The sequence below is a fragment of the Triplophysa rosa genome, linkage group LG7 (assembly GCF_024868665.1).
Source record: "Triplophysa rosa linkage group LG7, Trosa_1v2, whole genome shotgun sequence".
Classification (NCBI taxonomy): domain Eukaryota; kingdom Metazoa; phylum Chordata; class Actinopteri; order Cypriniformes; family Nemacheilidae; genus Triplophysa; species Triplophysa rosa.
In genome coordinates, this window is record NC_079896.1 from 13,591,584 (window position 1) to 13,617,795 (window position 26,212).

At 37.3% G+C, this 26,212-nt stretch overlaps 3 protein-coding genes across 7 annotated transcripts; 1 reads left to right on the forward strand and 2 right to left on the reverse strand.

Moving 5' to 3' along the window:
* The first annotated feature begins 181 nt into the window (after positions 1–181).
* Positions 182–12,880, forward strand: tac3b (tachykinin precursor 3b). 4 transcript variants are annotated; one of them, XM_057337891.1, is made up of 7 exons: positions 182–305; positions 9,973–10,091; positions 10,783–10,876; positions 11,631–11,663; positions 11,750–11,803; positions 12,024–12,084; positions 12,510–12,880. In XM_057337891.1, the coding sequence occupies exons 2-7, from the start codon at positions 9,999–10,001 to the stop codon at positions 12,526–12,528; spliced, it is 354 nt and encodes a 117-aa protein (XP_057193874.1). In that variant the 5' UTR covers positions 182–305; positions 9,973–9,998; the 3' UTR covers positions 12,529–12,880. The 4 variants fall into 4 exon arrangements, with proteins under 4 accessions (XP_057193874.1, XP_057193872.1, XP_057193875.1 ...); XM_057337889.1 differs by having other exon boundaries at positions 183–305; positions 9,914–10,091; XM_057337892.1 differs by having other exon boundaries at positions 186–301; positions 9,914–10,091.
* Positions 312–4,939, reverse strand: apof (apolipoprotein F). Its single transcript, XM_057337885.1, has 2 exons — positions 2,801–4,939; positions 312–2,296 (listed from the first exon to the last, which is right to left on the reverse strand). Exon 2 carries the CDS (start codon positions 2,255–2,257, stop codon positions 1,010–1,012), a length of 1,248 nt encoding a protein of 415 aa, XP_057193868.1. The 5' UTR covers positions 2,258–2,296; positions 2,801–4,939; the 3' UTR covers positions 312–1,009.
* A 170-nt stretch (positions 12,881–13,050) lies between the features above and the next one.
* On the reverse strand, positions 13,051–18,795 carry c1galt1lb (core 1 synthase, glycoprotein-N-acetylgalactosamine 3-beta-galactosyltransferase 1, like b). 2 transcript variants are annotated; one of them, XM_057337886.1, is made up of 4 exons: positions 18,356–18,795; positions 17,752–18,007; positions 16,236–16,900; positions 13,051–15,676 (listed from the first exon to the last, which is right to left on the reverse strand). In XM_057337886.1, the coding sequence occupies exons 2-4, from the start codon at positions 17,969–17,971 to the stop codon at positions 15,422–15,424; spliced, it is 1,140 nt and encodes a 379-aa protein (XP_057193869.1). In that variant the 5' UTR covers positions 17,972–18,007; positions 18,356–18,795; the 3' UTR covers positions 13,051–15,421. The 2 variants fall into 2 exon arrangements, with proteins under 2 accessions (XP_057193869.1, XP_057193871.1); XM_057337888.1 differs by lacking the exon at positions 18,356–18,795 and adding an exon at positions 18,118–18,340.
* Positions 18,796–26,212: the final 7,417 nt, after the last annotated feature.

A 26,212-nucleotide genomic window follows, 5' to 3' on the forward strand; every position in this document is an offset into this window, starting at 1 on the left:
TTGGTCCCACCCCATTTAGGTACGTAAATTTATGAAGCGCCCAACTATTTGTCGAGGGATTGCGTTTGCGTTTGTTCATTGGTGCAAGCGGAGCAGTTGCTCTACTGAATTTGTTAAAGCAGCCGTCAGTCATATATCACACAGCGGAGGGGTGTTGATGGAACAGCGGTAGAAACGAAACTTATTGCTTGTCTGTGTTCACCTTCCAAGAAATGACGAAGCGAAAGAGAGGTGTGTTGTGGAAAGCGGCAATTTAAATTGTTGTGGACTCTGATTTCGAAATCAACACGGGCAAGATGTAGTAGGTATATTCCAATCTTTATTCTTTATTTCAATCTGTGCATATAAAATGACGATTTTGCATTTACAAAAAGAGTAAAATATAAACAGGGAATTAGTGTAAGATAAATTCTCGCTATTAATGTTATACTATTAACTATTACATTTATAGTCAAATAACTCAAATTTATTTTCAATGACTAAAATGATATGGTCTTTTACTGTTTGTTTTCCGTTTATATATTTGATTAGAAATTGATCGTTTTGATGTATGATGTAACATGGACTCCATTCAATCATATCAATGACCTTAAAACGAGTCACAAGTATACAAATAATACAATTATTGCTTTTACTATACATAATATGACTAACATTGTAAATGGTCACTGTGCATATTATATAATATGTCCATAAATAAATGAAGAGTTTGGTTCCAAAATGAGATCTTTTTTTTGTTATGTTATAATGTTTTTGTTGTGTAAGTTAGCTGTATTTTTTTGTTATTATGGCTTAAATCAAAAACAAACCAATTGCAGTTTCATTTATATTAATAGGATTGCCAAATAAAAAAACATGATTTTTGAAAAAATTTCTCATTTTGGAAGCAAACTCTTCAAATAGAGTTTCCTAAACATGATTTACTGCAGGTGTGTACTGGAGCAGTTTTGCCATCCTCTGGCTCTGGTCTCATCTTTCTGTCAATGGCCATCATTCCCCTGTACATTTCTTATTGGACGTTCAGGGTTCCATCCTCCCAGCTATTCGGATTCATCAACAGGTCATCTTCTTCTTTCATGCTGTTTAGCAGGTATTTAACCCCTGCCTTCACCCCAGTTTTCAGACCTGCTCCAAACGCGTAACCGGCAACCCCTGCGGTTCCACCAGTCACAGCCATGAGGGCGTCTGTGCCCAGATCCACAGTACTGAGGATTGCTCTTTCTTTTGCGGTGTCATAGCAGTTAACCGACGCATAGTAAACAGCCGTTCCCAGATTATATAGAGTAGAGACCGCAGGGATCCACTCCACCATGGTATACACTTGCTTCTCTTTTTTGTTCATGCAGTTATTCTGAGGAACTGTATTTCTACGCCAGCGTATAACCGCCGGTTTGCAGTTCTGAATCCAGCTCTCCGAGGAAGATGAAGGCAGTACTCGACTGCCAGTCCTTAAGATAACACGATAATATTCAGGATTGTAACTACCGTCTTGGGTCACACCTGCACAGCGGAGTCCCAAGCGTCGACAGGCTTTCTGCGCCCCGTCAAGGCGCAATGGTTCAATCTGTTCTGCAGCCACCCCCAATAACTGTGTGCCCTTCACCCTAACCCACCCCCTGCATTGTCCCCTGGGTCCATCTTCACCTTCATAAATATCTACGCCTTTTCCCAGTTCGGCCAGCTGGTTAATGTTAAAAATCAAAGCTTGCAGATGGTGCTGTGACACTTGGCTTAGTATTGTGGGAGAGGAGGTGCTATGGCTTGTGTTTCTAAAGGTGTGATGAGCGGCATTTGTCGATTCCTTCTCTTTGCCTCTTTTGATCAAAATCAGCACGTCCTGCACAAGTTCATGCGTATCCTCTTGGCCCAGCACTGTGTAGAGCTTCCTTACCAATTCTTGGGCTTCAACCAAACATCTCGCTGATACCAACACAGGCACCATTGCCAACCCCAGGAGCTCCTGAGAGAAACCGTTTCCTCTCCAGCTTCCATTAGCGAGCTCCACACAGCTTGCATTGCTGTGGAGATGCAGTTGACCTTTTAGAGAGGCAGAGAGGTTTAAGACCAGCTGATAAGCAGGATGGACATCACCGCCTTCTAAATGGATTTGAGATTCTGGCAAACTTGATTGGGATGAAGTGATTGGCCCCAGGTTGCTGTGGGGTCTCTGTGGAAGTGGACCTCTAGAAAATACCACATCAGACAGTAATATGTTGACCAGAAGGAACCATTTGAGCTTTGAGTTCCATTTAGCCATGTTGAGTTGTGGACAACCACACGTGCAAAAGCACAGGCTCTGAACAAACAAGGGAGGAAGGGAGAAAAATTAGTAGTGTGTGTGTGTGTGTGTGTGTGTGTGTGTGTGTGTGTGTGTGTGTGTGTGTGTGTGTGTGTGTGTGTGTGTGTGTGTGTGTGTGTGTGCAGTGCAGTGCTTGCAGAGCTTTTTTATGCATGTAACTACATAAATATCTGCAGCTGTAGCCATACCACAGGGGGTAAGTACATGAGATTCCTAAAAGTGTGTTATTGTTTGCTTGTGTGTGTATTCGTGTGTAAGAGAGCGATCATAAAAACTTTAATTTAAAACCTTTTTCTACTCCTTTAAGAATAATGTACTCCATTGCTTTTCTGCATACACTGTTTTTCTTATTGTACTTTAAATATCCGTAACATATTCAATTCAACGACAGTTGTATCATTGTTTATTAACAGGTGACAATTTTAACTAGAGTTACAACATAACATAGTTTATTTTATAATATCGGTATTTAGATTAGTAAGATAATAATAATGCTCTTACCTTGTAACGATCCAGATAATACCACAGTGGTACAATCCAATGTTCACAAATACGTATACATCCCCTTACGCTCTCTCCTTTTCTCTCTCTCTCTCTCTCTCTCTCTCTCTCTCTCTCTCTATTTTTCTCACTAGCTCAGTTCTGGCCCCAGTGATAAACGTGACATCACGTGGAGTGGGTCGATGTGTTCTATGGGTGGTTTGTTTGTTTATCCTCATTCCCCCTGTTTTCCTCATTCTATCTCTGCTTTCTCTCTTGAAGACCGTAGGGGTTGCTTTGTGTTTGACCCAGATAACTTGCAGCACACTTGTTTTATACCTGGGAAGACACAAAAAAAAGAGAGAAAGAAGGAGAGGGAGGGCAGGGACTGTGCATTCGTGCATGTGTATTTATTGATACAAAAAATGGAGGATTTTATCATTTTTTACAGGTCATAACCTCATACAATGACCCAATCAGATGAGTCATGTTAAACATTACCGCACTGCTTCAAAGCTCACATTTTTATCATTGCAATGTTTTCAAAATCTGTTCACAGTTGAGAAAAAAACAGACAAAAAGAAGGACCTTTTTTAAATCATAAAACTTTCACCAGCTTTAAGGTACTTGGTCTCGTATCATTTTGTATGAATATTATAATATTTTAATATGTTTTGTCTGCACACAAAGTAGAATTATTTTACTCTGATTTGAGAAGTAAATCATTTCACAAATAAACGTGGAACATTTTTTAAAGCGCAAACTCAAACACATTTCTGCTTGTTCTCTGTATAGATCTAGCCCTTTTTCTCTGTTAAGAATCACAAATCAACCATCCTCACTTTGACAATGATATCAATAAAGAAAAAAAACATTTATTAAATGGCTTTTAAGTTCTTTTAACCATCAATTTTTCTGCTAGTATGTTGTGTTCAGTGTGCACTACTGGCCATTAGAGGGCATTGTAGCTTTTCACACATTTCTCTCTGATGTTTCCACCAGACTCGGTAACAACAAGGTCGGAATAAAGGGTGTCAAGTTAAAATAGTGTCTTCACAAAAAAGGAAAAAATCTTAAAGCTTTTTGACTCAGTTAAGTTTAGTGACTGAATGTATGCTGTGGTGTCCGCACAGATTTCTATTTGAGTCATCACCAGTCAGTATAAAAAGCTATTTAAATTACGCAAGTGTCACAGCATGTTTAGCCAGACAAACCCTTTTCAATCGATGACTAGTGGATTGATGTCAGAACAAGAAAAATAACAAATCATCTGTGATCTTCATTATAAAAGGCTCAGCCATCGGTTTTCATCTTTGGGATGACCTTCGATGCTTTTAAGAAACTATATTCTGCTTAAAAAAAAAGAAACAGTAGCCTATCTCGTCTACTTTATTCATCACTCACTCGTGACCGTGGGTGCCCTTCATGTTACTGCCGATAAATAACTGGAGGCAACGAATATAACACACACACACAAGGTAATAATGTATTATGACAAAACACATGTGCCATCTGTTGTTTGAGAACCAAATCAATCTGATTAAAAGGGCTATTGAAACTGATATAAATCAATGGGACCTGACAACCTGGAATTTAGGAACAGCTCCAACAAATTAATTTGAAAGCATGTGTGACCCTGGACAACAAAACCATTCTTATGGGTCATTTTTTCGAAATTGAGATTTTTACATCACCCGAAAGCTGAATAATAATAAAACTGAACCTAAAGATTTCTATTGATGTATGGGTTTGTTAGGACAGGACAATATCTAGAGGATATACAACTGTTTAAAACTCTGGAGTCTGAGGGTGCAAGAAAATATAAATATTGAGAAAATTGCATTTGAAGTATATCAGAGGCACTGTAGGCCATCCACTCACAAAAATAAACTTTTTAAATATTTAGGGTAGGAAATTTACAAAATATCTTCATGGAACATGATTTTACTTAATATCCTAATGATTTTTGGCATAAAAGAAACAACGATAATTTTGACCCATACAATGTATTTTTGGCTTAAACAACAAGTTTATGTACATAGAAGGTGTAAAAGCACTACTATTTTGTAATAATATGCAGTTATTCTTACCTTACTTCTTGACTGACTCTCAAACAGTGTTGGGTGTAACTAGTTACTAAGTAATTAGTTACTGTAATTTAATTACTTTCCCCTTGAAAAAAGTAAAGTAAGGGATTACTCTTATTTTTTCTGTAATTTAATTACAGTTACTTTTGATGTAATTAAACTAAATACTTTGTGTAATATATGTGTGTGCAATAGTGGAATTGACATAAAAATTCAAAGTCTAACTTTAAAATCCCCGCTTTAATGTATAATTCTCACATTTGTAATACGTTGGTCAGTTAATAAGAGTACTTTATGTAGTTTAATATTATTTATTTGAATGAATTAAAAGAGCCCTTCCATGCCTATCCTTGAATCACTTAACTAATCAAGGTTGATATAGGATATAGAAAGTAATTAGTAATAAGTAACTAAATACTTTTTGGAGAGAGTAATTTGTACAGTAATCTAATTACACTATTGAATATGTAATTAGTAACTAGTAATTAATTACTTTGTCAGAGTAATTTACCCAACACTGCTCTCAAATGATTTGTTCCGTGATTCATCCGTCTAATCCCTTCCTTTCCGCTAGCCTAGTCTGATGTGATTGGTCAGATGGTCTAGTCTGCTGTGATTGGTTTACCGTGAATGAGGCTGAGTGAAGTTTTCGCGGCATAGCAAAACATAGGTGGGGACTATATGTAGTGATGTAAATCTGCGCTGGTTCGCGAATCGGACAAGGCACGACTCGTTTCCGTGATTCAGAGTCGAATCCCTTTTTTCCAAGCCAATAACTTTGTTATTCATTCACCTTCGGATTTACAACTTGGCAGACTGCTTACTTTCAAACACGGCAACATTACACACTGCATGAAATGTAATTTTCATGATCTCCATGTTATGTACTCTTTAAGGTAGGCTATACAAATCTTATAATGTGAATCCAAAAAACCTCTTTTGCACAACACTTGCCTAATCTTAATCCTGATTTCTTAAAAGGTTACAATTTAAAAAGTTAATTTTCCCCCAAAAAGCATTTACATTTTAATGAATCTGGAAAATCTAGAGCTACAGCCAATTCATATGAGACCGAAGGACATTGAATGTAATCTAATGGGATTTTTTGACAAATGGACAGCCACGAGAGGAGAGTCTAAAAGTGAACTGAATAAATTAACAAAATCATACCACATACCCACTGACCAACAGTATGCCATCTTGTTTAGGTAAATGGTGCTTATTAAATCCCACTGACAGCTCCAGCGTCAATGCCATCAGCTCTCATTGAAGTGAGAAAGAGAGGAACATGTGGGAGGAGTGGGATACAAGCAGAAATATGGACAAGTGTGATTCTCATTTTCACATTATAACTGGCCCAAAACACAAATGGGATTTTTGCACATTCGAGTCACACGTGAGACATGCTATGACCATACACACAGTACCATGTCAAGTGTTAATAACCACCTATAAGGGAATTAAATATAACAGATTAAAAGAAGCTTCAGGTTATTTTGTGTTTGGACAAATTATGTCACATTTGGCATTATGGACCCCCGAGAATAGTAAAATGTATTATAGAAGAGTGAAGGGAATTTGATTTAGTTGTAATTGGATAGTAATATCACTAGCCTTAATAGGGCATCCATAGGGCAATGATGAGCAAATTTATCGCACATATTTCATAAATTTAATTTTATGAAACAAAATTGTCTTTTATGTCACCTTAGTGTCTCGGATTCAGTATTTGAATTTTGTATAAACTGTTCCAGAACACGTAACAACCAAGATGAGCTTTCATGTGTGCTTGTGGGTTTTTAGTTGGATTGATCAGTGTCAGTGCGACCTTAGAACAGTTTTTTTTTTGCCACAAAGAACCTTTTGTGAAACAGAAAAGTTCTTCAGATTTTAAAGGTTCTTTATGTAACCATTTAGACAAAAAAAGGTTCAATATGACATTGTGAAGCACATCATTTATTTTTAAGAAGGTAGATTCTCAGATGCCACACCTATACTGAACATTGGCTGAATGTTGAATGCTTATGGCACAGGCACAGAAAACTGGAAACACTGGAGGATTTCGGAAGTCAGTCTGATTGGTTGAATTGTACAGGACTTCCGGGAAACGCGTGTCACATTTTTTAACTGACCACCTTAAAACAAAGCTGAACTGTAATTGGTTGCGTTAGATGTCAATGAGATGGCCTCTTGGCCGGTCCTTGGCCAATGAAAGCCACAATGGAGTCCAGGCGATAGTGAGACTAACCCTTTGACTCGAGACTACCTAGGGCTACAGTAGGCTGTAGTAAGCCTCCAAGGGTGTTGCAACATATCTTAAAATTATTTTAAATATGTTGGATTGACTTGTGTATAGTCAGACTTGTGTATAGATTGACTAGTTGTCGCCATGAATATAGCCTTAGATGCTGGAATGGCGTTAAGAATGAAACAATAAATAAATAAATGTAAATATTTTGTCATGGTTCTTCCCCATCTTGTCTTGCTTTTCTTGATCTAGTGGCAGAATCATGACAGAACCTCTTGTGTCATGTGGAGAGGGGCATTTTGGCACTGATGGCCTTCCATACTCTCCGGTCTGTCATTGTTCCTGCCCTCTTGTTTCCTCGTTAATGCTCATTATGATTTCATGCCCCACACCTGTCCCCTCTTGATTTTGATCCCTTATAATGCCCTTGTGTTTTCTGTCCTGTGTTGGTTCATTGTCATTCGTGTGAGTTCCCGTCTCTGTTAGGCTATAGTTAGTTGTATTGAATGGTAAATGTTATCTCTAGTCCTGTTAGGTGTAGTTAGTCCTTGTTCCTGTGTCATGTTATATCCTTGTTCTTGTTTTACCCCGTCGTGGGATTTTGTTTTATCTTTGTTTTGTCTTATTAAAGTCTTGTTAACCCCTTACCCGCTGTCTGCACCTGGGTCCTCTGTCCTTGTTCCCTCACCATGTCATGACATATTTTGACTAAAAAATGGACTTTGAGGGACCTTGTAGATAGAAAGGTGAAGACAACTGCAGTGTATCATTTTGAATGCTTTCCTAAATCAATCCAACTTTTCAAAAAATGAAGAAGATTTGGTCAATGCCATTTATGCCATCCTACATATGTACCATTCAAGTGACACATTCTGTTTTCAGACATTAAAGTGAAAAACATTGCTGCAGATGCCAGAAGCCCACAGTACCTTTAATAACTGCTGACCTTGATACAGTACATGAACAAAAAGCCTTTTTTCAAAAAGCATTTAACATTTTATTTTTGATAGAGCTGAAGACTCAAATGTTTGTCTCTGTATGGGGGGTAGTACTGTAGGTGAAATGTAGCAACTTACTCTATAAGAATGTAGTTGACCACTAAACTGCACGCACGCACACACACACACGCACGCACGCACGCACGCACACACACACACACACATTCACATATAGATTTAAATTACTGTATAAGATGAGAGATCTCTTCCCTCCCAACACATTTTAAAATTACTGCTGTTATTTAAACACAAAGTACTGTATGTTTAAATTAAAACTAATTACATTAAAAACAAATACATCAATCATAACGATGTACAAAGAGAAAATGAGAGAGAGAGAGAGGGTGGAGAGTTTGTGAAAGTTTGTTTGCGTAAGTGCTAAATGCTAGGTGCCATTCACCATTGAGAAACACTGACAGAACTGAGCGTGGGAGTACTTCTGAACTGTTCTAATATTTCACATCCGCTTCAGCAGGCACATGCACACTTTCTCACAAATACAAAAACAAATACGTCAGAGCACATTATTCAGGACTTCTTATGGCCATTAACATATCTGTCATGCTGCTTATCAGTTGTTCTGATGATAACGTAATTCTATTTATAACTAGGACTTTGTTTACAATTCAGGTTTAATCGCTCAAATTTCAATTTATATTTATGACAAATTCTGTTCAGCTCCACGCTTCTTGTTTACAGCAAATCCATCAAAAGGAAGGGGGAGTTCACTGGGTTTTTATATGGACACTAGTGCTTTGATGTACCACTAAGAGCTTTCCTGCATGGAAACAAAAGAGAGAAATTATAGTCATTTAAAAAACTAATTAAATTCTAACATGGTCAGGGCAAAGTTATGTTAATTAGTTTAGCTGACTTTCATATAGTGGAAAAACCTGGAGGACAATCAAATCAAGTGCAATAAGGCAATAAGGTATGAGAACGTGTTTGTGTGTGAAGGATATAAAGAGATTATGGGAGAGCATACTAGACAGGAAAGAAAGAAGGAATAAAAAAATAGAAAGACATGAGTTTATCTTGTGGGTTTTTTTTTTCAATTTCAGACCTTGTAAATGTTAAATCTAAGCCATAAACAGGTTCCTTGGATTTTATAGTGTTGCCCTGTCTATAGTTTACTGACAGCTCCATTCTGATGAAAGACATATCAATAATGAGATAAAGTAAATGGAAGGACCAGTGTGACTCATAATCCCACAGGGTAATGAACATTGACCCGGCAGCCACACACATATTTTCATCTGAACTGAAAGGTACTAAGCCTTACAGATCCCTTAAAAGACTTTCCACAATAATGTCAAAAACCTTGACCGACGTCAGAGGTGAAATCAAAATGAAAACTGTATGGTTCTATGCATGCTGGCTTCATGACTTCTGCTTTATTTCCGACCGAGAATTAATTAGGATCCGATTGAATCAGATTTAGCCGTGATGTGAAGCTCAAGAGATAAGGTCGAGGTGTGAGTTTTGGAGTAATGTAATTGACCGCACAAATACGTCAAGGCTCTAGTGTTAATGACTTTGCGTCACTAGAATATGTTATCATCATTATTTGGTCCGATTGGAGAGTCATCTTGCCCGAGCTTGTGTGAGTGGAGCGCGCAAACGCTGCACATAAAGGAACGCGCGCACCTGCAGGTCTCTGTATACTGCAAGTTAATAGAGAAGCACTGCAACGCATCTTTCTTTCTCCTAAGACAAACGGAATACCAGCTCATTCTGTTTATTTATAAGGTATTGTCATATGTGTTTGTTATATTTAAATATGCATTTTTTATTGATTTAGACGTCGTTCTGAAGGCATGGTCTGCAATTAAAGTTCCTGAAGGAGGTTTTATTCAACAGGCGTGTGCAGAGCAGCGGGTTCGAGGATGTCTTGCGGTTGGTTTTTGCTGCTGGTCTCTCAGGTATTTTTGCTGCTCCTGTGTCCTGGACACTCGCGCTGTGCCCTCGATTATCCGCCTGTGAGTATTTCTTTTTCACCGGGTTTGAGTGCGTTTAACAACCTCGTTTTTAGCGAATTTATATAAATTAACCGGTTTTGCTACATTAATCATTGCTTAACCGTAACTTTGGAGTTTATGTATCTTAACTTGTGGTTATTATACAAATGATAATCTAGCTGCAAAAAATAAAAAACCGCTACGCTTTTGGTATCATTTTCCAAAAGAATCCAGTTATGTTTTGTTTATTTAAATGCATGTATGGTTTGGGGAATAACGGAGAGATATATAACAGAGATATTTGCTTGTTTCTATATTTATTATGTAGTTTCTTTTAGCATTATTCTCTGAAGCTTCTTTGTTGGTAAGGGGAAGGATGATTCCATTAAATCCTTAATGATTCCATTAATGTGGTGTCTGACTGTTAAATGGGCTCACACTGATGTTCAGTCATGTGTTTACTCTGTATCTTCTTGCGCTTGTGGTACATTACTAAGAAACTTCTTTTATTGCAAGATCACACACAAACAAAATACAGTATATACACACATACAACTTGGTTATTAACATTAGTTCTTAATGGAGCTTTGTGGCCAGTTTTTATGTTATCTTTTATCATGTGAGTTTACTGATGATCACAGTGTTGATGGTATTGAGTCATTCACCTTAGTCAGACATGAGTTCTTGAATCAGCCTGTTTTTGTATGTACAGGATGGCAGCGAGGCTCAGTCTAAACACTTTGAGAAACGTTATGATGATGTTGATTATGACAGTTTCGTCGGACTGATGGGCAGGAGGAGTACAGGTGAGACAGAATGAGAAAATATAAAAGAAAAATATATAGAAAAGAAAGTTCTTAGACAGCCAACGTCTGTTATCAAAAGGAATATAAACATCTCACATTAAAGGCGGGCTGTCCGATTTTTCTAAGCCGTTGTTGATGTTCAAATCACCAAAACAAACACACTGCTATACCCCCATCTTTCACTTTCGTCAGCGCTCGGCTCGGCTAATGTCCTGTGCACTGTGCACCTTACTGCTGATTGGCTACAAGGTTGTTTTGGTACTCGGCCCGACTCAGTTGTGTAAAGCGTAATTCGGAAATCGGTTACCCCGCCTTTAAGTTCTTCCAACATCAAATGATCAACACTCTTAAAAAAGGTGCTGCCTTCAAAATGTTCTTCGATGCCAGAAGAACCTTTTGGTTCCATAACCGTTAACATCTGAATAACTTTTCTGGTTCACAAAAGGTTCTTTGTGGCGAAAAAAGGTTCTTCAGATTATGAAAAGTTGAGAAAGAGATGGTTCTTTGTGGAACCAAAAGTGGTTATTCTATAGCATCGCTGTAAAGAACCTTTTAAGCACCTTTATTTTTAGTGTACTGTAGGTTAGGCTTTTCACATCATAGATCTGTGTGCTAATAAATTTACCGTTTTTGTTTCTTGCAACAATTTTAAGATAAAATGCTAAAACAAGATATGTATTTAGAGGTACTACTAAAAAAAGTCCGGTGAAACAAGTAACCCTATCATCTAAGAAGGCTCTTTTTTTCTTCACAGGTCCAAATCGTTCCACAAATTCACCATTTAGACGTAAGTGCCTGTTATTTTGTTTTAATATATTTAGCCTATGAATTAAGATGAACCAGATGACAGCTTTGTCACTTTTTCCCATTTAGATAATATGAATGATATTTTTGTTGGACTGTTAGGACGCAGAAACAGTATGACTGGTAAGTCTTTGTGATGGTGTTTAATGTAATTTGTAGTAGGAGATAAATGACAAGTAGTTCAGCTTTAACAGCTTTGTTAAAGCTTTGATGTGCACACTGAAACAGAGACTTGTATACTGATATCTAGTGGTCAGTATGGAGAGTTTTAGTAATCTTGCTTCTAGTAACTTGAATAATGCTAAAATAATAGTTTTGCATTGTTTGCTGTCTTTACAAACAGTTGTTCCTGCTTGGAGAGGGGAAAGGAAAGGTAACTTCTTCTTGAAAGACAGAAGGCTGAGGTAAGTTTTGTTGGAATCCAAATAATCATCATGTAAAGTTTTTACAAGCAATAAGATCAGTGCTGTAATGTGATTTGTTAGAAGCACTTTTCATTAAGAGCACTTAACATTTTCAGAGTGGCAAATACATATGGCCCTTACCAAGTATTCAAAATATAATTTATTATAAAAATGTATCATAAGCTTTATAAATATAAAAAAAGGAATGCTATGCAACGAATTTAGCGTTGGATAAAAGTGTCTAACAAATGCATTAATGTATAATAAATGTTTCTTTACATTGTGAGATATTTTTAATGTGGATGAAATTACTGAAAGTTCCTGTAGAGTAAGTAAATTACCATGATTATTACATGGCAAAACAAGTTTTTTTTCATTTTTAGTGCTTTCGGTGTAATTTCTTGCTGTGCTTTTTTCTCATTTAGGTTTTGCTGTGCTGTATGAAGCCTATCTCATTGGCGTAAAACTCATCCACCATGGAATTATGCCATTCAGAAGAAAGAAAAGCTGTTTTTGTCACAGTGCCACGATTGAGTTGTATGATTTTCCTTTAGATATGGTGCAATTTATTTTAGTGTATTTTATGTGGAATATGAGTTCTTACACCTACCCCATAATGTTTCCTAGTACAGAATGCACCTGTCTCAGATAAAAGAGGTTTGGATAGATTTTGGATAGTCATGAGAAATACAAAAATGATCCAATTGAGATATCCTATTGTGAGATATGATCCAATTTAATAATTTGAATTGCTGTAGCAAGACCTTCTCAAGCATTGCAAATATGCTACTTATACGTTATTCACATAAATATAATTTATTTATTTAATGTGTTGTAAAAATACCCAACCTGAATAAATAATATTTGAGGAAATAAACTATTTTAGTATAGGATCACAAATTACATTTTCTAACATCCACAGAGACCAGACAAAAATAATTTCATGTAAAATACTTATTTATTTAATATGCTGGTTATTGTTCCTCATTGAATCAGTTCCTTCTTGTCAAACATTTGTCTCAGCCTTTTATAAATAAAAGATTGCTATGGAAGTACTGTACAGGATTCCCTTTGTACATAAAAGATACTACTGAACAATATATATAAGCAAGTATACATTTGGATTGAAGACAAGGGCATGAATCTCAGAAACACAGATTCACTCAAACAACATTGAAAAGGAGCTTTGAATAATGACCTCCAGCTGGTTTTTGATGTTCAGGTCTGCATCATTTCTGACGTATCTGTCTTATACACACATCACTCCAACACATCTCCGAAAGCTCAGAAATAAAGTATAAAAAAAAACCATATATAAAATATTTCCTTAATCAAGACAACCCACTATGGACTAGAGAAAATTATGAAATGATAAATGAAAAAAATAAAAACATCTTTCACAAAGATCTTTTTGCCTCAAGTAAAAAATGATCTCAACATACTCATTGATTGTCAATTAATGAATCATATATGTTTAATTACTGGTAGCAAATCATTCTAAACCAGATTACTACAGACAACGACAGTCCTAAACTAATAAAAATCTATGATCCTGCTCCTCAAACAACACAATAATTGACAAGACAGCAAGTGTCCCTTGTGTTGGTATTTTGTACTGTAGTTTTGATTTGAACAAATTTGAGATGAACACAGTGTAAATTTAGGAATGTGTACACATGGCATTTCCACAGGCTACAAAACACACTCAAACATTTATGAGTAAACTGGAAAAGTAAAAAGAGCAAACAAGTCTAAACGACTTGATCATGCCCTATAAAGCGGACAGCTCTTTATTCAGCAGTATATTTCTGAACGGAAATTAACAACTTAACATTTCCATTACTCTGACCCTTATTACTGTAAATAAACCCTGCTGAGGTTAATCAAATAATTCAACCCATTCACACTTGAGTCAAACCCAGTTCCATTGCTTTTTTGATCTTTAACATGGTTCTTCTTGATAACTGCTGCAAAAGTGACATTGTGCTGAAAGTGGTCAAAGGGCAACAGTGTTATTTATTCAAGCTCCTTTATTTCAAGTTCAACTATTAAAATAAACTTCATTTCAATCCCTTCACAATTGTGCCAATTGTCGAAACTAAATAGGGCACAAAGTCAAAAAAGCAAGGTCAGTATCTGAGAAAAAACAGAACAACGTTCTTCATTAGTTTTCATGACAAGGCAATAGCAATACTTGTTTTGCTGCTTGAGGTTTAATGGAAAAAAGTCTCAATCACATTGTGATTTAGACGTAAAGTGGACAGAGAGAGGAATAATAGACTTCTACTGTGCATTATTATAATAATGCTTCTGTTTGAAAGTTACCAATACCAGTAGACGTATAATTCATATGCAAATATTTGAGAAAATTAAAGCAATTATATTAATTACATCAGTAAACAATTATTGTACGAGGCACACAAGTTGCACCACTGAAGGTACACACTCGCCCAAAACTTTACAATCAGGCACCCAAAACAAAAAAAAAGCTCGCTGCCAGCTCAGCCAAAAGAATCCTAAAGTTGAGCCAAGCCATATGCTTGCAGTTCTTTTAACTTTATGAGAAAGGAAATTTAGCATCTTCATGTGGGCTAAAGGATGTTTAACTTGGATTACATCAATAAAAAGATCAAAATAAACTTCACCACACCTTTGGCAAATCTATTACCCAGGTATTGTACTCTGTACACTGCCGCATCTTGAGTGCGTTTGACTGCAAGCTATAAAACACATGATATGTGTTATATTGCAAAGACAGAATGCACATTAGAAGTGCGTGGTTTCTCCGGATCAGAGGCACTGGTTCATGGGAATAAACAAAGGAAAGAAATTCTATCTTTTTTCTTTTGGTGACAGAACATGGCATTGCTGTTACATCATAGGCGGCTGGATTTTGTGCATAAAAAAGTCCCATAATAACAAATTAATGCCAAGGGATGTAGACGCATCCAGAGTGCAAATCTTGCTTGCGAGACAAAATGACGCCTTGTTAGTATACTGTTAAGGCGGGCTCAGAAACAAAATCACATCCCATGCACAGCACACTCTAGGTCTACATGTTTAAACCTTCATTTAATACAATTCTGTACTGTCAAACGTATATAAATCTAAACATTCACATACAAATGCATTATTTAGAGAAACACCCTTCCAAACGGTACCGGTTCATTAAACCACACATACATGCACGCATCTCTGTGCCACAATATAAGACTTTTAAGCCATTATTCAAAACAAATAAACCAAAAGAGAAAGATCACAACCAAAGCCATCCCAAAAAGTTATATAGTGATTTTAAATGTCATTTCTTCAAATGTCAAATCTAAACACAAAGCTGCTATAGCTTTTCATTTTGTTCAGGGGATTTATTTTCTTCCTCCTTTTTTTCTACCGCCTGATTTTGCCCCAAGTCCCCGACCTCCATATTGTCCGGGACTGGGGCTTTGTCTTGTGGTATATGGGGTTCAGGTGGTTGATAGCGGTATTCGTAGCCAAAGGCACGCAAGTGGTAGGTGTAGTATTCCAGCAGGTACATTTTAGATGCATCCACATAGTGGAAAGAAACAGCCAGATCTGAACAACACTGGGGTCCCTAAGAGAGAGAAATAAAAAGAGAGCATGAAGCGTGTGTCCCAGTACACCCAAAAATAAATTCCATTATATACGTGACTTTCTATCTTTTGTATACCACAGATGTTACACAGAATATTCACATTCCTCTTTTTTAACACTATGAAATTAAATGACAACAAGGGGCTGTCAAGATTTGAAAGGATCCACCATTAAATAACCATAACTCATGTGATATACGGCACTGTACAGACCATGTAGTCAATTTAGTTAAATATGCATGTAAGTATTGTTTACGGGACTACCGAGAAAACCACAGAGAAACACTCACACTTCCTTGGGTCAAAGGCACATTTTAATAGACTTTTAATGTGTGTTTAACATTTACGTAACATTTAAAATGTGATGTAAAATACTCTTATCGACAAACCGAACCCAGCACTTACTCAAAACTACTGTCAATGGAAAACCATTAAATTCCACTGTAATATCAGTATGGTATTAAGTAACTAAAGTAACACGCTTGGAACTGAGCTATGACAACACTGTCTATATATTGTCTGTACTGAATTTCCCCTCACCTGCACAATGGGGTAATAACAGTAGTTCCAATACCAGAAGGTCTTGGGGAATGTGCCAGCGAGATGGGAATCGGGTACAAATGGGTGGAACGTCTCTCTCTGAATGGTGTCTCTGGAGTCTCCCGCTAAAACGCCCACCTTCTCCATGCACTGTCCCATAGCCAAGTCCTCCACCGAGGAGGTATGTGTGCAAACTTTTTTGCTAAATCCTTCCACAAACCTCCTAAGAGCCTCTCTACTGAGGACGTATCCAGCCCCACCGCTCATGTAGCCCTGTTTAACATACGGCTTGAACCGTCGACCAAAATATATGGGGTCTTCGGGTGAATGATTGGCCAGGATCCAGCGCAGATTGTCTACAATCACATAAGTGTCATCGTCTGCTTTCAGAAACCAGTCCGCCTCATCCCCGTGTTTCTCCATGACATAGTGGAAAGCACGTATGGTTTTCCAGTACAGCTGATCCCGACCCTCCTTGGTGTTTAGGCCAACGGTGGGAAAATCTGGATCATCCACTGAGCTTACGAACACAACGATGTTGCAGTGACGACTCCATGTGGCTTTCACGTGCCGAGCTTTCTTTTCAAGGTTACTGGGACCGGTCATAACCCAACACAGAACACGCACACGTTTGTAGAGATCATCAGCTAATATACCATCCTCTCCTAAAATAAAGTAAAAGAGAACTGAGAAATATTAGGACAGACAAAAAGACATTCATTTAGCCCCTAATGTCACGAATCACAAGTGACAGCACAAGTCTATTAATAGAATTGATCAACTTTGGGATAGTTTATTGATAAACAGCTGGTATTTAAATTATTTAAGTCTATCTGTACACTTTTTTAGCAAGGCTAGAGTCCACAGTCCATATGATCTCTAGAACACCCAGTCAACAAAATCGTTTGCAAACAGGGAAAGAACAATAAAGTCACACAACATATGGTCAAATAAAGTAATATTACAAGACAATGTTGTCTTAGCATGTGTACAGAGTGCTATGCAAGCAAATAAGAGACCTGAAGCAACAGGTTTGCTTTGTCAGATGGTATCGGGTACTAAGTCCACAATTCCTTTGAATAGGAATTAGTAATACATCGAGCCACTGTGTATATTGTTTTTGACCCTGCCTGTCTAACACACCTCTTCAGAGAATGCCTTCCCCCTGCAATTGTTAAGATTACAGGATCCAGATTTACTTGTTCTTTTTAACTGAATTTTCACACCACGTCACAACTGAACTGATCTATCACAATGTTCATGGCAAGTAGATGTGTGCTTAACATCGAACTTAACCATACTTTAATTATATTCAGAATGTATTTTTTTCAACAAATGGGTCTCGGTGCAGTCTAAAAGATTTTATGCTGTATGCAAGATCAGTTTAATATGCTGGTGTGTAACTGAAACGGGAGAAACCAACTTGGTTTACAGCTAAAATGGACAACATAACGTTCTACTAACGTTACATCTCATGTTTAAAAAACTACTACTACTACTATTACTACTACATTACCTGTATGGTGCGGATGGTTGAGGTTAAAGAGAGCTGACCTCTCCTTCTTCCAGTTCTTGCTTTCCTCTTCGATCATCTCCTCCACGGTTTTCGCGTGTGGCTCCGGCCCATGAGACCCTAGGTTCCGAGAGAGCCCGACCTGACTCAGGAACAGGTACAGACTGCACGTGCCCACCAGGAAGCCCACGTAGAACGCGGACCGCGCGCCTAGAGCTTTCATGACGAGCCGTATAGCCAGACTCCCACCTCAGAGAAACTTAACAGCGCACAGACAGTCAGAATAAATAATGGCAGTTAGCGTTTCATGTATGCGAATCAGATCTGTGAGCATTGTAATCATTATGACAGATTTAAACGACAACCAACCCTTGAACTTGTAACACCGTCACACCAGAACATCTAACACTACTGAAAGTTTAACTACCAGACAATTCTATTCAACTTCCTGGTTACTTTTTATCTAGACTGACAGGTATTTGCTTAGCCAATAGAATACAAGAATTAATTCCCTAGAAATGACATGTAACGTTATGCGCTATGTTGCTTTAAGAAAACAATGTACAAATGTAGGCTCCTTTTACACACGCTTACGACACAATCTTACCAGACACTCGGTTTCCTCCATAACAGAAGTGTGAAGAAGAATGGCAGGATTCTGTTCCGAGCCCATTTCAATTCAAGTCAGAGTAAACATAACACGAAACCCAGAGTTGTCTGAGCTAAATTAAGAGATTCCGACTGCCAAACAAGATATGGCAACACCAAAATCATTCTTTTAAACGCATGAAAATATGGGTTAATCAATTCGTTTCGCGCTAACCACCAGCTAACTGGATGTTCTCGAAGTAAAGCCGAGGTTGACGTGGGAGGTTCAGTTCCGTATTTTAAAAAATCTTTAAAAGCCAACCCTTTAAGATTTACTCGCTGTCAGTCGATGTTTAACAGACACTGAAAAAAACACGCCCCACTAAGTAATGTCGCTTTATTAAACATTTTTTTTCGATCATTTCCGGAACTTGAAACAAAAGGGTCGGTCAACTCTGAACCTGTTGACGTCACTCACAACGCATTTAGGCCACGCCCACACCGTTTTCACATTTCGCTTACACGAAGCGAATTTTATTGGATGACTCTTGTACTTCAGAGACACGTCAATAAAACGCGGTTTGTGATTGGACCACAATTGTAGCCTAGATCACATTCTATCAAAATCCACGATACGAGTGAGTGAGCCTGAAGGATCATGCACCAGTGAATTTGGTTTTAGATAAGCTTTATGTCGAGTCAAGAGACTTATTAAAAGGCAGTTATGGGTACTGTAGTAGTGGCGGCGAGATGAAGCCCCATGAAACATTAAAGCGTTTCAGCCAAGTGGTTCACAAATATGGGATCAGAATTGTTGCAATATTCTGAATAAATAAACTATGATCCGCAAATAAATATAGAGAGTTTCACAAACATTTTTTAAATCCACATATGCACAAAAAGCGAACCATAAATATATGTTAGACGTTCCACAAAAAGAAATGGAATTCACAAATAAATACAATGAGATTTGCAAATAAAGTATATTTACAAATTTATTTCAATGGCATTTATTTGTAGATCACTTTCTGCACATTTGTGGATCGCTTTCTGCACATTCGTGGATCGCTTTCTGTGCATTTGTGAATCGCTGCACGCATTTGTGGATCAGTGCACGCATTTGTGGATGGCTCTCTGTGCATTTGTGGATTTTGAAACATGTCTAACGTCAAAACGCGCACACAATCCACAAATAGGTGGACTCCGCCCACTATCTACGCAAGCCAATCGGGTAACTTCCGCTTTCGTTGTCCAATAGGGCACGTTCTAACTTCAGCCAATCACGTTTTGTTCTGCACTAAGATTCAGGGAGCTAACATGGCGGCGGTCTAAAATGCGTGATATACTAAGAAATGTGAATGGCCTCTTCTTTATACTACTCAGTAATGATTGTTTGTGTTTATATGCATTGTCCGTATGTTAGTAACAAACGACTGAAATGTTTATGACTTGATAACAACGTGCACGGACTGGGGTGGACAATCCCGGTGACTGGGGACAATCCCGGTGACTGGGGACTGATTTGGTCTGGTGCAAGCCAGCCGTTTTATTGTCTTTATGTACCAAAGTGATAAATTCCGATTTTGGCATTCGATAAAATATAATCTGTTTCCCCGATACTGCATGGGTAAGCTACGGTGGCCTACTAGTGCACATGACAACGAAATTTAAAAAGCAAATATAAGTTCACAACACAACGCAATCAAGCCACAACACAACGGAATCGAGTCACAACACAACGGAATCGAGTCACAACACAACGGAATCGAGTTACAACACAACGGAATAGAGCCACAACACAACGGAATAAAGCCACAACACAACGGAAATGCTCCCGACCACTAGGGGGCACCAAAGTTCTTATTATTGTTCTATATTTTTATGGGCACATTCGGCACTTCCGTGCTTGGTTCAGTGCAGACAGCAGTGGGAGAGAGATCCGGGAGAGCATTAAGGATTTTCAAGCTGATTATTAAAGCCGAGGACAAACATTCTAAGACTTTTTCTTTCAACTGGAGCGGATTCTAGTCAGAAAACAGCACACGACTGCTTAAGACCACTATACACATTAACACATTAAATTACTGATGACGACTGGACTTTCTGCTAAACCAACAAATCTATTGATCTATTTACTGATATAGATGAGCAACCTTATATAGATTAGCAAGATATTCCCGTTTCGTTAGTCATAAAACCGCAATGCTCACGTTTATTTACACTTGGTTATGCGTTAATTGTTTTAGAGGTTATGCATGCATAATAAAGGTTAAATAAATTGGTAATGAAAACAATATTTAATAGAGTAATCAATTATTCGTAACAGTAAAAAAACGAATGCAGACTTAAGTCCAGAGCTTGCTCACTGAAACTGAGATAGGAGACTGTGGCATTGTCTGGATCTAAATGCAGACTTAAGCCCATTGCACATTGAGTCCGAAATTTGCGTCCGTTAAAAAACCTTTAAAGTTGAAAAGTACTTTAATCAAAATAATAATAAAAAATACAACGTGTTTTGATCGCTGGATCGAAATTTGATTGCTTAGCCATGTTTAAAACAAGACTGTATGTTCTTCTGTACCCTTACACACACACACACACACACACACACACACACACAGACAGCGTAAACTATAGCTTTTATTTTCGATTGACAATATGTTAGCTTAAGATGGCTATCCTTTTTCATGAAGGAAAACGTTTCGTTGTAATTGCACCTGCTGCTGTGTGGTTTTTGTAAATAATTTGCATTTGTAAATAATAAAACGTGTATTTTCCTTGAAAACAGCCGTGTTTGTCATTTAAAAACATCTATATAATAATATCCCAATAATAGCTTATTCAGTTGTATTTTGTCAGATTTTCTCAAATTTTTCCTGTCTTGTTCCTCATCGTTTCAAGTGCATTCATAATGTCAGTGGCAGGTGGCCATGGTAAATATAAATTAAGGCAAATATAAATGGCATGGTAAATATAAATTATTTAACCAAAGGTTAAATAATGCATACAATCATAAATAAATGTGGACACAGCCATTTATTTCCGTATTCCATTTGACAATATTTAGCTAAAGATCGTGTAATCAAGGAATTTGTTTTTAATGCACATCATTGCTGTTTGTTGTTCTGCATTTACCAAAGAAAATAAGTAATACAATAAAATAAAAAAACTAAATATTTTCCTTTCAATGCTCATCGTTTAATTTTTGATTAAATCGTTTTTGGCCGTAGTCATTTAAAGTCTTGATTATTTCAATTCATATACACACAATAGAAGCAAAGCATGAAAAACATTAATTCTTTAATTTCAACGTTAAAGAAATCATTTCATTTACACGCTTAGCCTATTGTAAATACGACCAATGTATAGCTCACAATACAGTTTCTAGCATTTAAAATCATTTAAACACATATGCACAGTTAAAAAAAAACTCTACGAGTCTACGATATGTCGGTGGAGGTTTTGGAATTCATTCTTTCAATCCAAATTATGTAGGCTAGCTATATTGAAGCAGCGGAGGTTAACTCATATGCTGGTTGTTAAGGCAGAATGCCAATGCAAATAGGCGACAATGCAATGCAAATATAATCTTATGGTGTATTTACAGTATATATGATGTTTGTGTAAATGTGATTCGAAGCACCGGGATTATCCTCTGTTATTAGTTTTGAGTGGCAGTCGTGAATGTCTATAGCTCATTTCCAGTGGGAGACATGCGGTAAGCTGCAAAACGCGAGGGTTTCGTTGGCGGCACGGAGGTGGTGCGCAAGCGGTGCCCAAAATCCTTCCACTGGCACGACTCTTCGCAAGCGCTCTTTTTGTGAACGGCATCCACGCTGGCTTTAACCTGTCAACATTTTAGTGAGCTCAAAACACGGAGAACATAGTTTTAATAATGGAATTCCCGAAGTTATATGACCTAACAAAAAGAAGACAAATACAGAGATTTAAATAAAGAATACAGAGTGGGTTGATTTGCAAGTTAAAATACACGATACGTGTAAAATGTCATAGTAAACTGTGCCTAAAATGAGCGTCATTAGTATTTGTCATTACCGCAAAAATTAATATACATCAACTTAAGGCTGGTTAGTGACCTTGAACGTCCGCCCAGAGACATTTTCACTATGAGAGACAGCAGCAATGCAGCAACTCTGTCCAACTGCCAAGTCTGGTGAAAGGGCCATAACATACATTAGAATGTCATGACTGGCCAATCAAAATCAAGCATTCAAAAGCGCTGTGCAAATGTGTTCATATGAGATTGTTTGCCATTGACATTCAGTTTTTCCACAGTAGAGCACACTTTCCTTTTAAATGCTTTACACAAGCAAAAGGCTACCAAAACCACTAAAACAACCCCCAGTAAAACGCGCACCTCCTACCCGGCATGACCTAATTTATCATGCCGAAAGTGCCCCCTAGTGGTCGGGAGCATTTCCGTTGTGTTGTGCCTCTATTCCGTTGTGTTGTAACTCGATTCCGTTGTGTTGTGACTCGATTCCGTTGTGTTGTGACTCGATTCCGTTGTGTTGTGACTCGATTCCGTTGTGTTGTGGCTCGATTCCGTTGTGTTGTGACTCGATTCCGTTGTGTTGTGGCTTGATTGCGTTGTGTTGTGAACTTATATTTGCTTTTTAAATTTCGTTGTCATGTGCACTAGTAGGCCACCGTAGTAAGCAGCTAGTTCGCGCCGCACACTCAGCGTGGCGTTTCAAGGTGCGCAGCGTTTGCATTGCAATGCGCACTGCAGCTGTCGGTGTAGGCTACTACTAGTATAACGATGGCCGAATTAAAGTGGGGGAAATCATCAGCACTGTGAATTTCTATGTCATTCATAATTCAAAATAAAACGTAATTTAATCAGTCATCTCTGTTTATCCCATTCCTGAATGATCTCTGCTGCTGTGGCTAAACTGTTCTGTATACTGTCTTAACTCTTGCCACAACAAAGGATGCCGATCCTTTGACTATGATCTTGTGCACACAATATATTCTCAAATTCACACAACAACCCCGAAAGTAAACGAAGTAGGCCTAGTAAAATGTGTGTTTTCGAACCTTACCATAGTAAATGGTATACAACTGCAGATAATCAATTTACTGTAGTTAATAAAAAGGGTTGTGGCAGTGCTCTTATAGCGTGTTATACGATATACGTCTCCATTTTTCCTGGTGCTAAATAAATAAATATTGTTGGGTCATAATTATGTATATATTGCTGCCTTTTAAATGACACATAGGACATCTTTAAAATACTGTTTATTTCATTTATTTATTGGCAAATGAAAAACAACGGGGGCAATAAGAACGCAAGGGAGGCAACACAACTTTTCTCTTCGATGAAAAAAGTATGAAGCAAAATATGAAATTGCCAAATAAAAATGAATTGAAGCTAATTGTACAAATTAATGGGTTCTCCATACAAATGCACAAAAGGCACTGGATATTACATGGCATTTCAGTAAAGCCCCTTTCATACAGAGATCCCGGAAAATATGCGGAAGATTTGTCCCGGGATGACGGGATCGGTTGATTTTGGTTCACACTGCCAGTGATTTTCTGGAACCTGTGCGTGCGTTCACACACATCCTAAAGACATGTGACGTGTAATGTACTGTAATGTAGCCGGGAACGTAGCGACGTCACGGTGAAGGAATTTTCCTTGCAGTGATATTGGCTTTTTTATAATTCAATAGCGCGGTTTGCTATATTATAAACGCATTCCTTCTATATTCAGTGCCAAATAGGCCTAAAAAAGCTCCTAAATGGGGTTAGCATACATTGTTGGTTTTTAAATGATAAAGATATAAATTTAAAACAAAATAAGTACTTTTTATGTAGTCTATTTATTGGTAAATGCAGAACACTGAAGAACGAGACGCAAGAACCAAGGTATAGCCCATCAGCTGAAGTTAAATATAAGAAAAATATGAACATATGAAAACAAAAGCAAATTACATGGGCTTGTTGGTGCAAATTTACAGAACCTCAATAAAAATGATAACAGAACGATGCGCAGTTTTAATAAAAAATGTGTCAGTAGCCTGTTTGTACTAGGCTACTTTAACTGCAATACAAAAGGCAATTATTTTGTTTTACATTTTTTTGTTTAGAAAAAACAAGCATGCTCAGGTAGGGTCAAATCAATCTGTTAATAAAAAAATCGCTACTCCACATCGTGTACATGAAGAGACGTACAAGACTTGTTTTGAAGGTTGCTAAGCGATCAAGTTTATTAAAGTTCTCTACCATTGTAACTTTGTGTTGATCGATGAAGTCATTTAAAACTTGCTGCATTTAGAGGCGACATATTCTCTCTCAATTTCAGTTTACATGCTCGGGACACATACAAACACTCGAGACCTCCGAACACTACAGCGGATATTTCGGACTGTTGAGCGAATCACTGGTACTACCCTTCCCACTGCAAGAACTGTACTCATCCAGAGTGAGCGAGTAAAAGGGCTCGCAAAATCTCTCTGGACCCCTCACACCTATGAAGGTATTTTTAGTAGCAAAACTTGAGAGCATGTAGATTTTAATTTGTGAACTTGTAAAGTAAGTATTTGTACCTGTAAACTAAAATGTACACTCACAGCCCCAATGTCAAAACTTGTCAAATAAAAAACTGAAGTTGAATATTGAGATTTGCACTCGTGGACAAAACTCACAAATCTGTCTTCTGCCTTTGAAGTTGCAGAAAAATAGTCACAAATGTGTAAACTGGCATTTACAAAATACACTGGCAGATACAAATGCATAGCACATATTTACACGTTTTCCTAGATTCAGATTTGAATTGCAACCACATATTGGCATCCACAACCTCTCAAATCTGTCACTGCAGTTTCAAATCTTCCCGCCTTGACTTTTGCTACTACTTTCGCGATAAACCCGTTGCAAAACTAACTTGTGCACTTGAAAGCTCAGAGGCGAGAGAAAGAGGCATTTGATGACGTCGTGTGGCTGAGCTACACCGCCCCCTAATGGCGGGAAAAATCACAATGAAAGGATCTAGCAAATAATAGTTTAAATAATGTTTAAATAACTAAAGCATCAGACTTATGTATACTATCATGTATAATTATTCCATGACTTATACTATCTTGTATAGATATCATTTCGTAACGTATTTTAATGATATCATTCTGTATACTATCGATAATACGTTGTGTACTATGGCTTGTTTTAAAATATAATGACAGGCTGACTACATTTTCCGTTATGTATACTATAATATTCATTGATATACTATATAAAAATGTACATTTACACAGTTCAACATTATGATTCTATAGCCTAACCCTTGAGAATTATTATTGCTTTAGTTATAATGTTACCAATATTATATTAATATTTACAAAAACATGTTCCTGGTAGTATAATATAATTGTAAATTAAATTCAGTGAGCAATGTATTATTGACCATTATTGCACTTTTAAGCTATTTCTACTTTTTTATTTTTTTTGTTATTTTCAATATGTAAAGACATTGAAAATGAACGGAAATTGTATGCAGGACTGTGCAATGCCACCATATACAGTACTGGGGTTGTGGGTTTACCTGGAAGTTTTTTTTCTCATGGAAGGTTTGGATTTTTAACAGATGCGCTTAAACATATTTAATCAATATTTAGTGTACAATTATTTTCTCATGTGATAATTACTAGCCGCAGGATAATGCATCCAGTCGGTTGTTATTGCCGAATAAACCCCTTCAGTGTTATACAAGAACTGATTCTGATCATTCTGATATAGGAGCCTTACACAATGACAGGCTGACTGTACATTTTCTGTTTTTAATTTTGATCATTATCGTCAGCGAACTTGCTTCAGCTAAGTTAGGTTGTTAATTAGGTTGCTAATTTATACA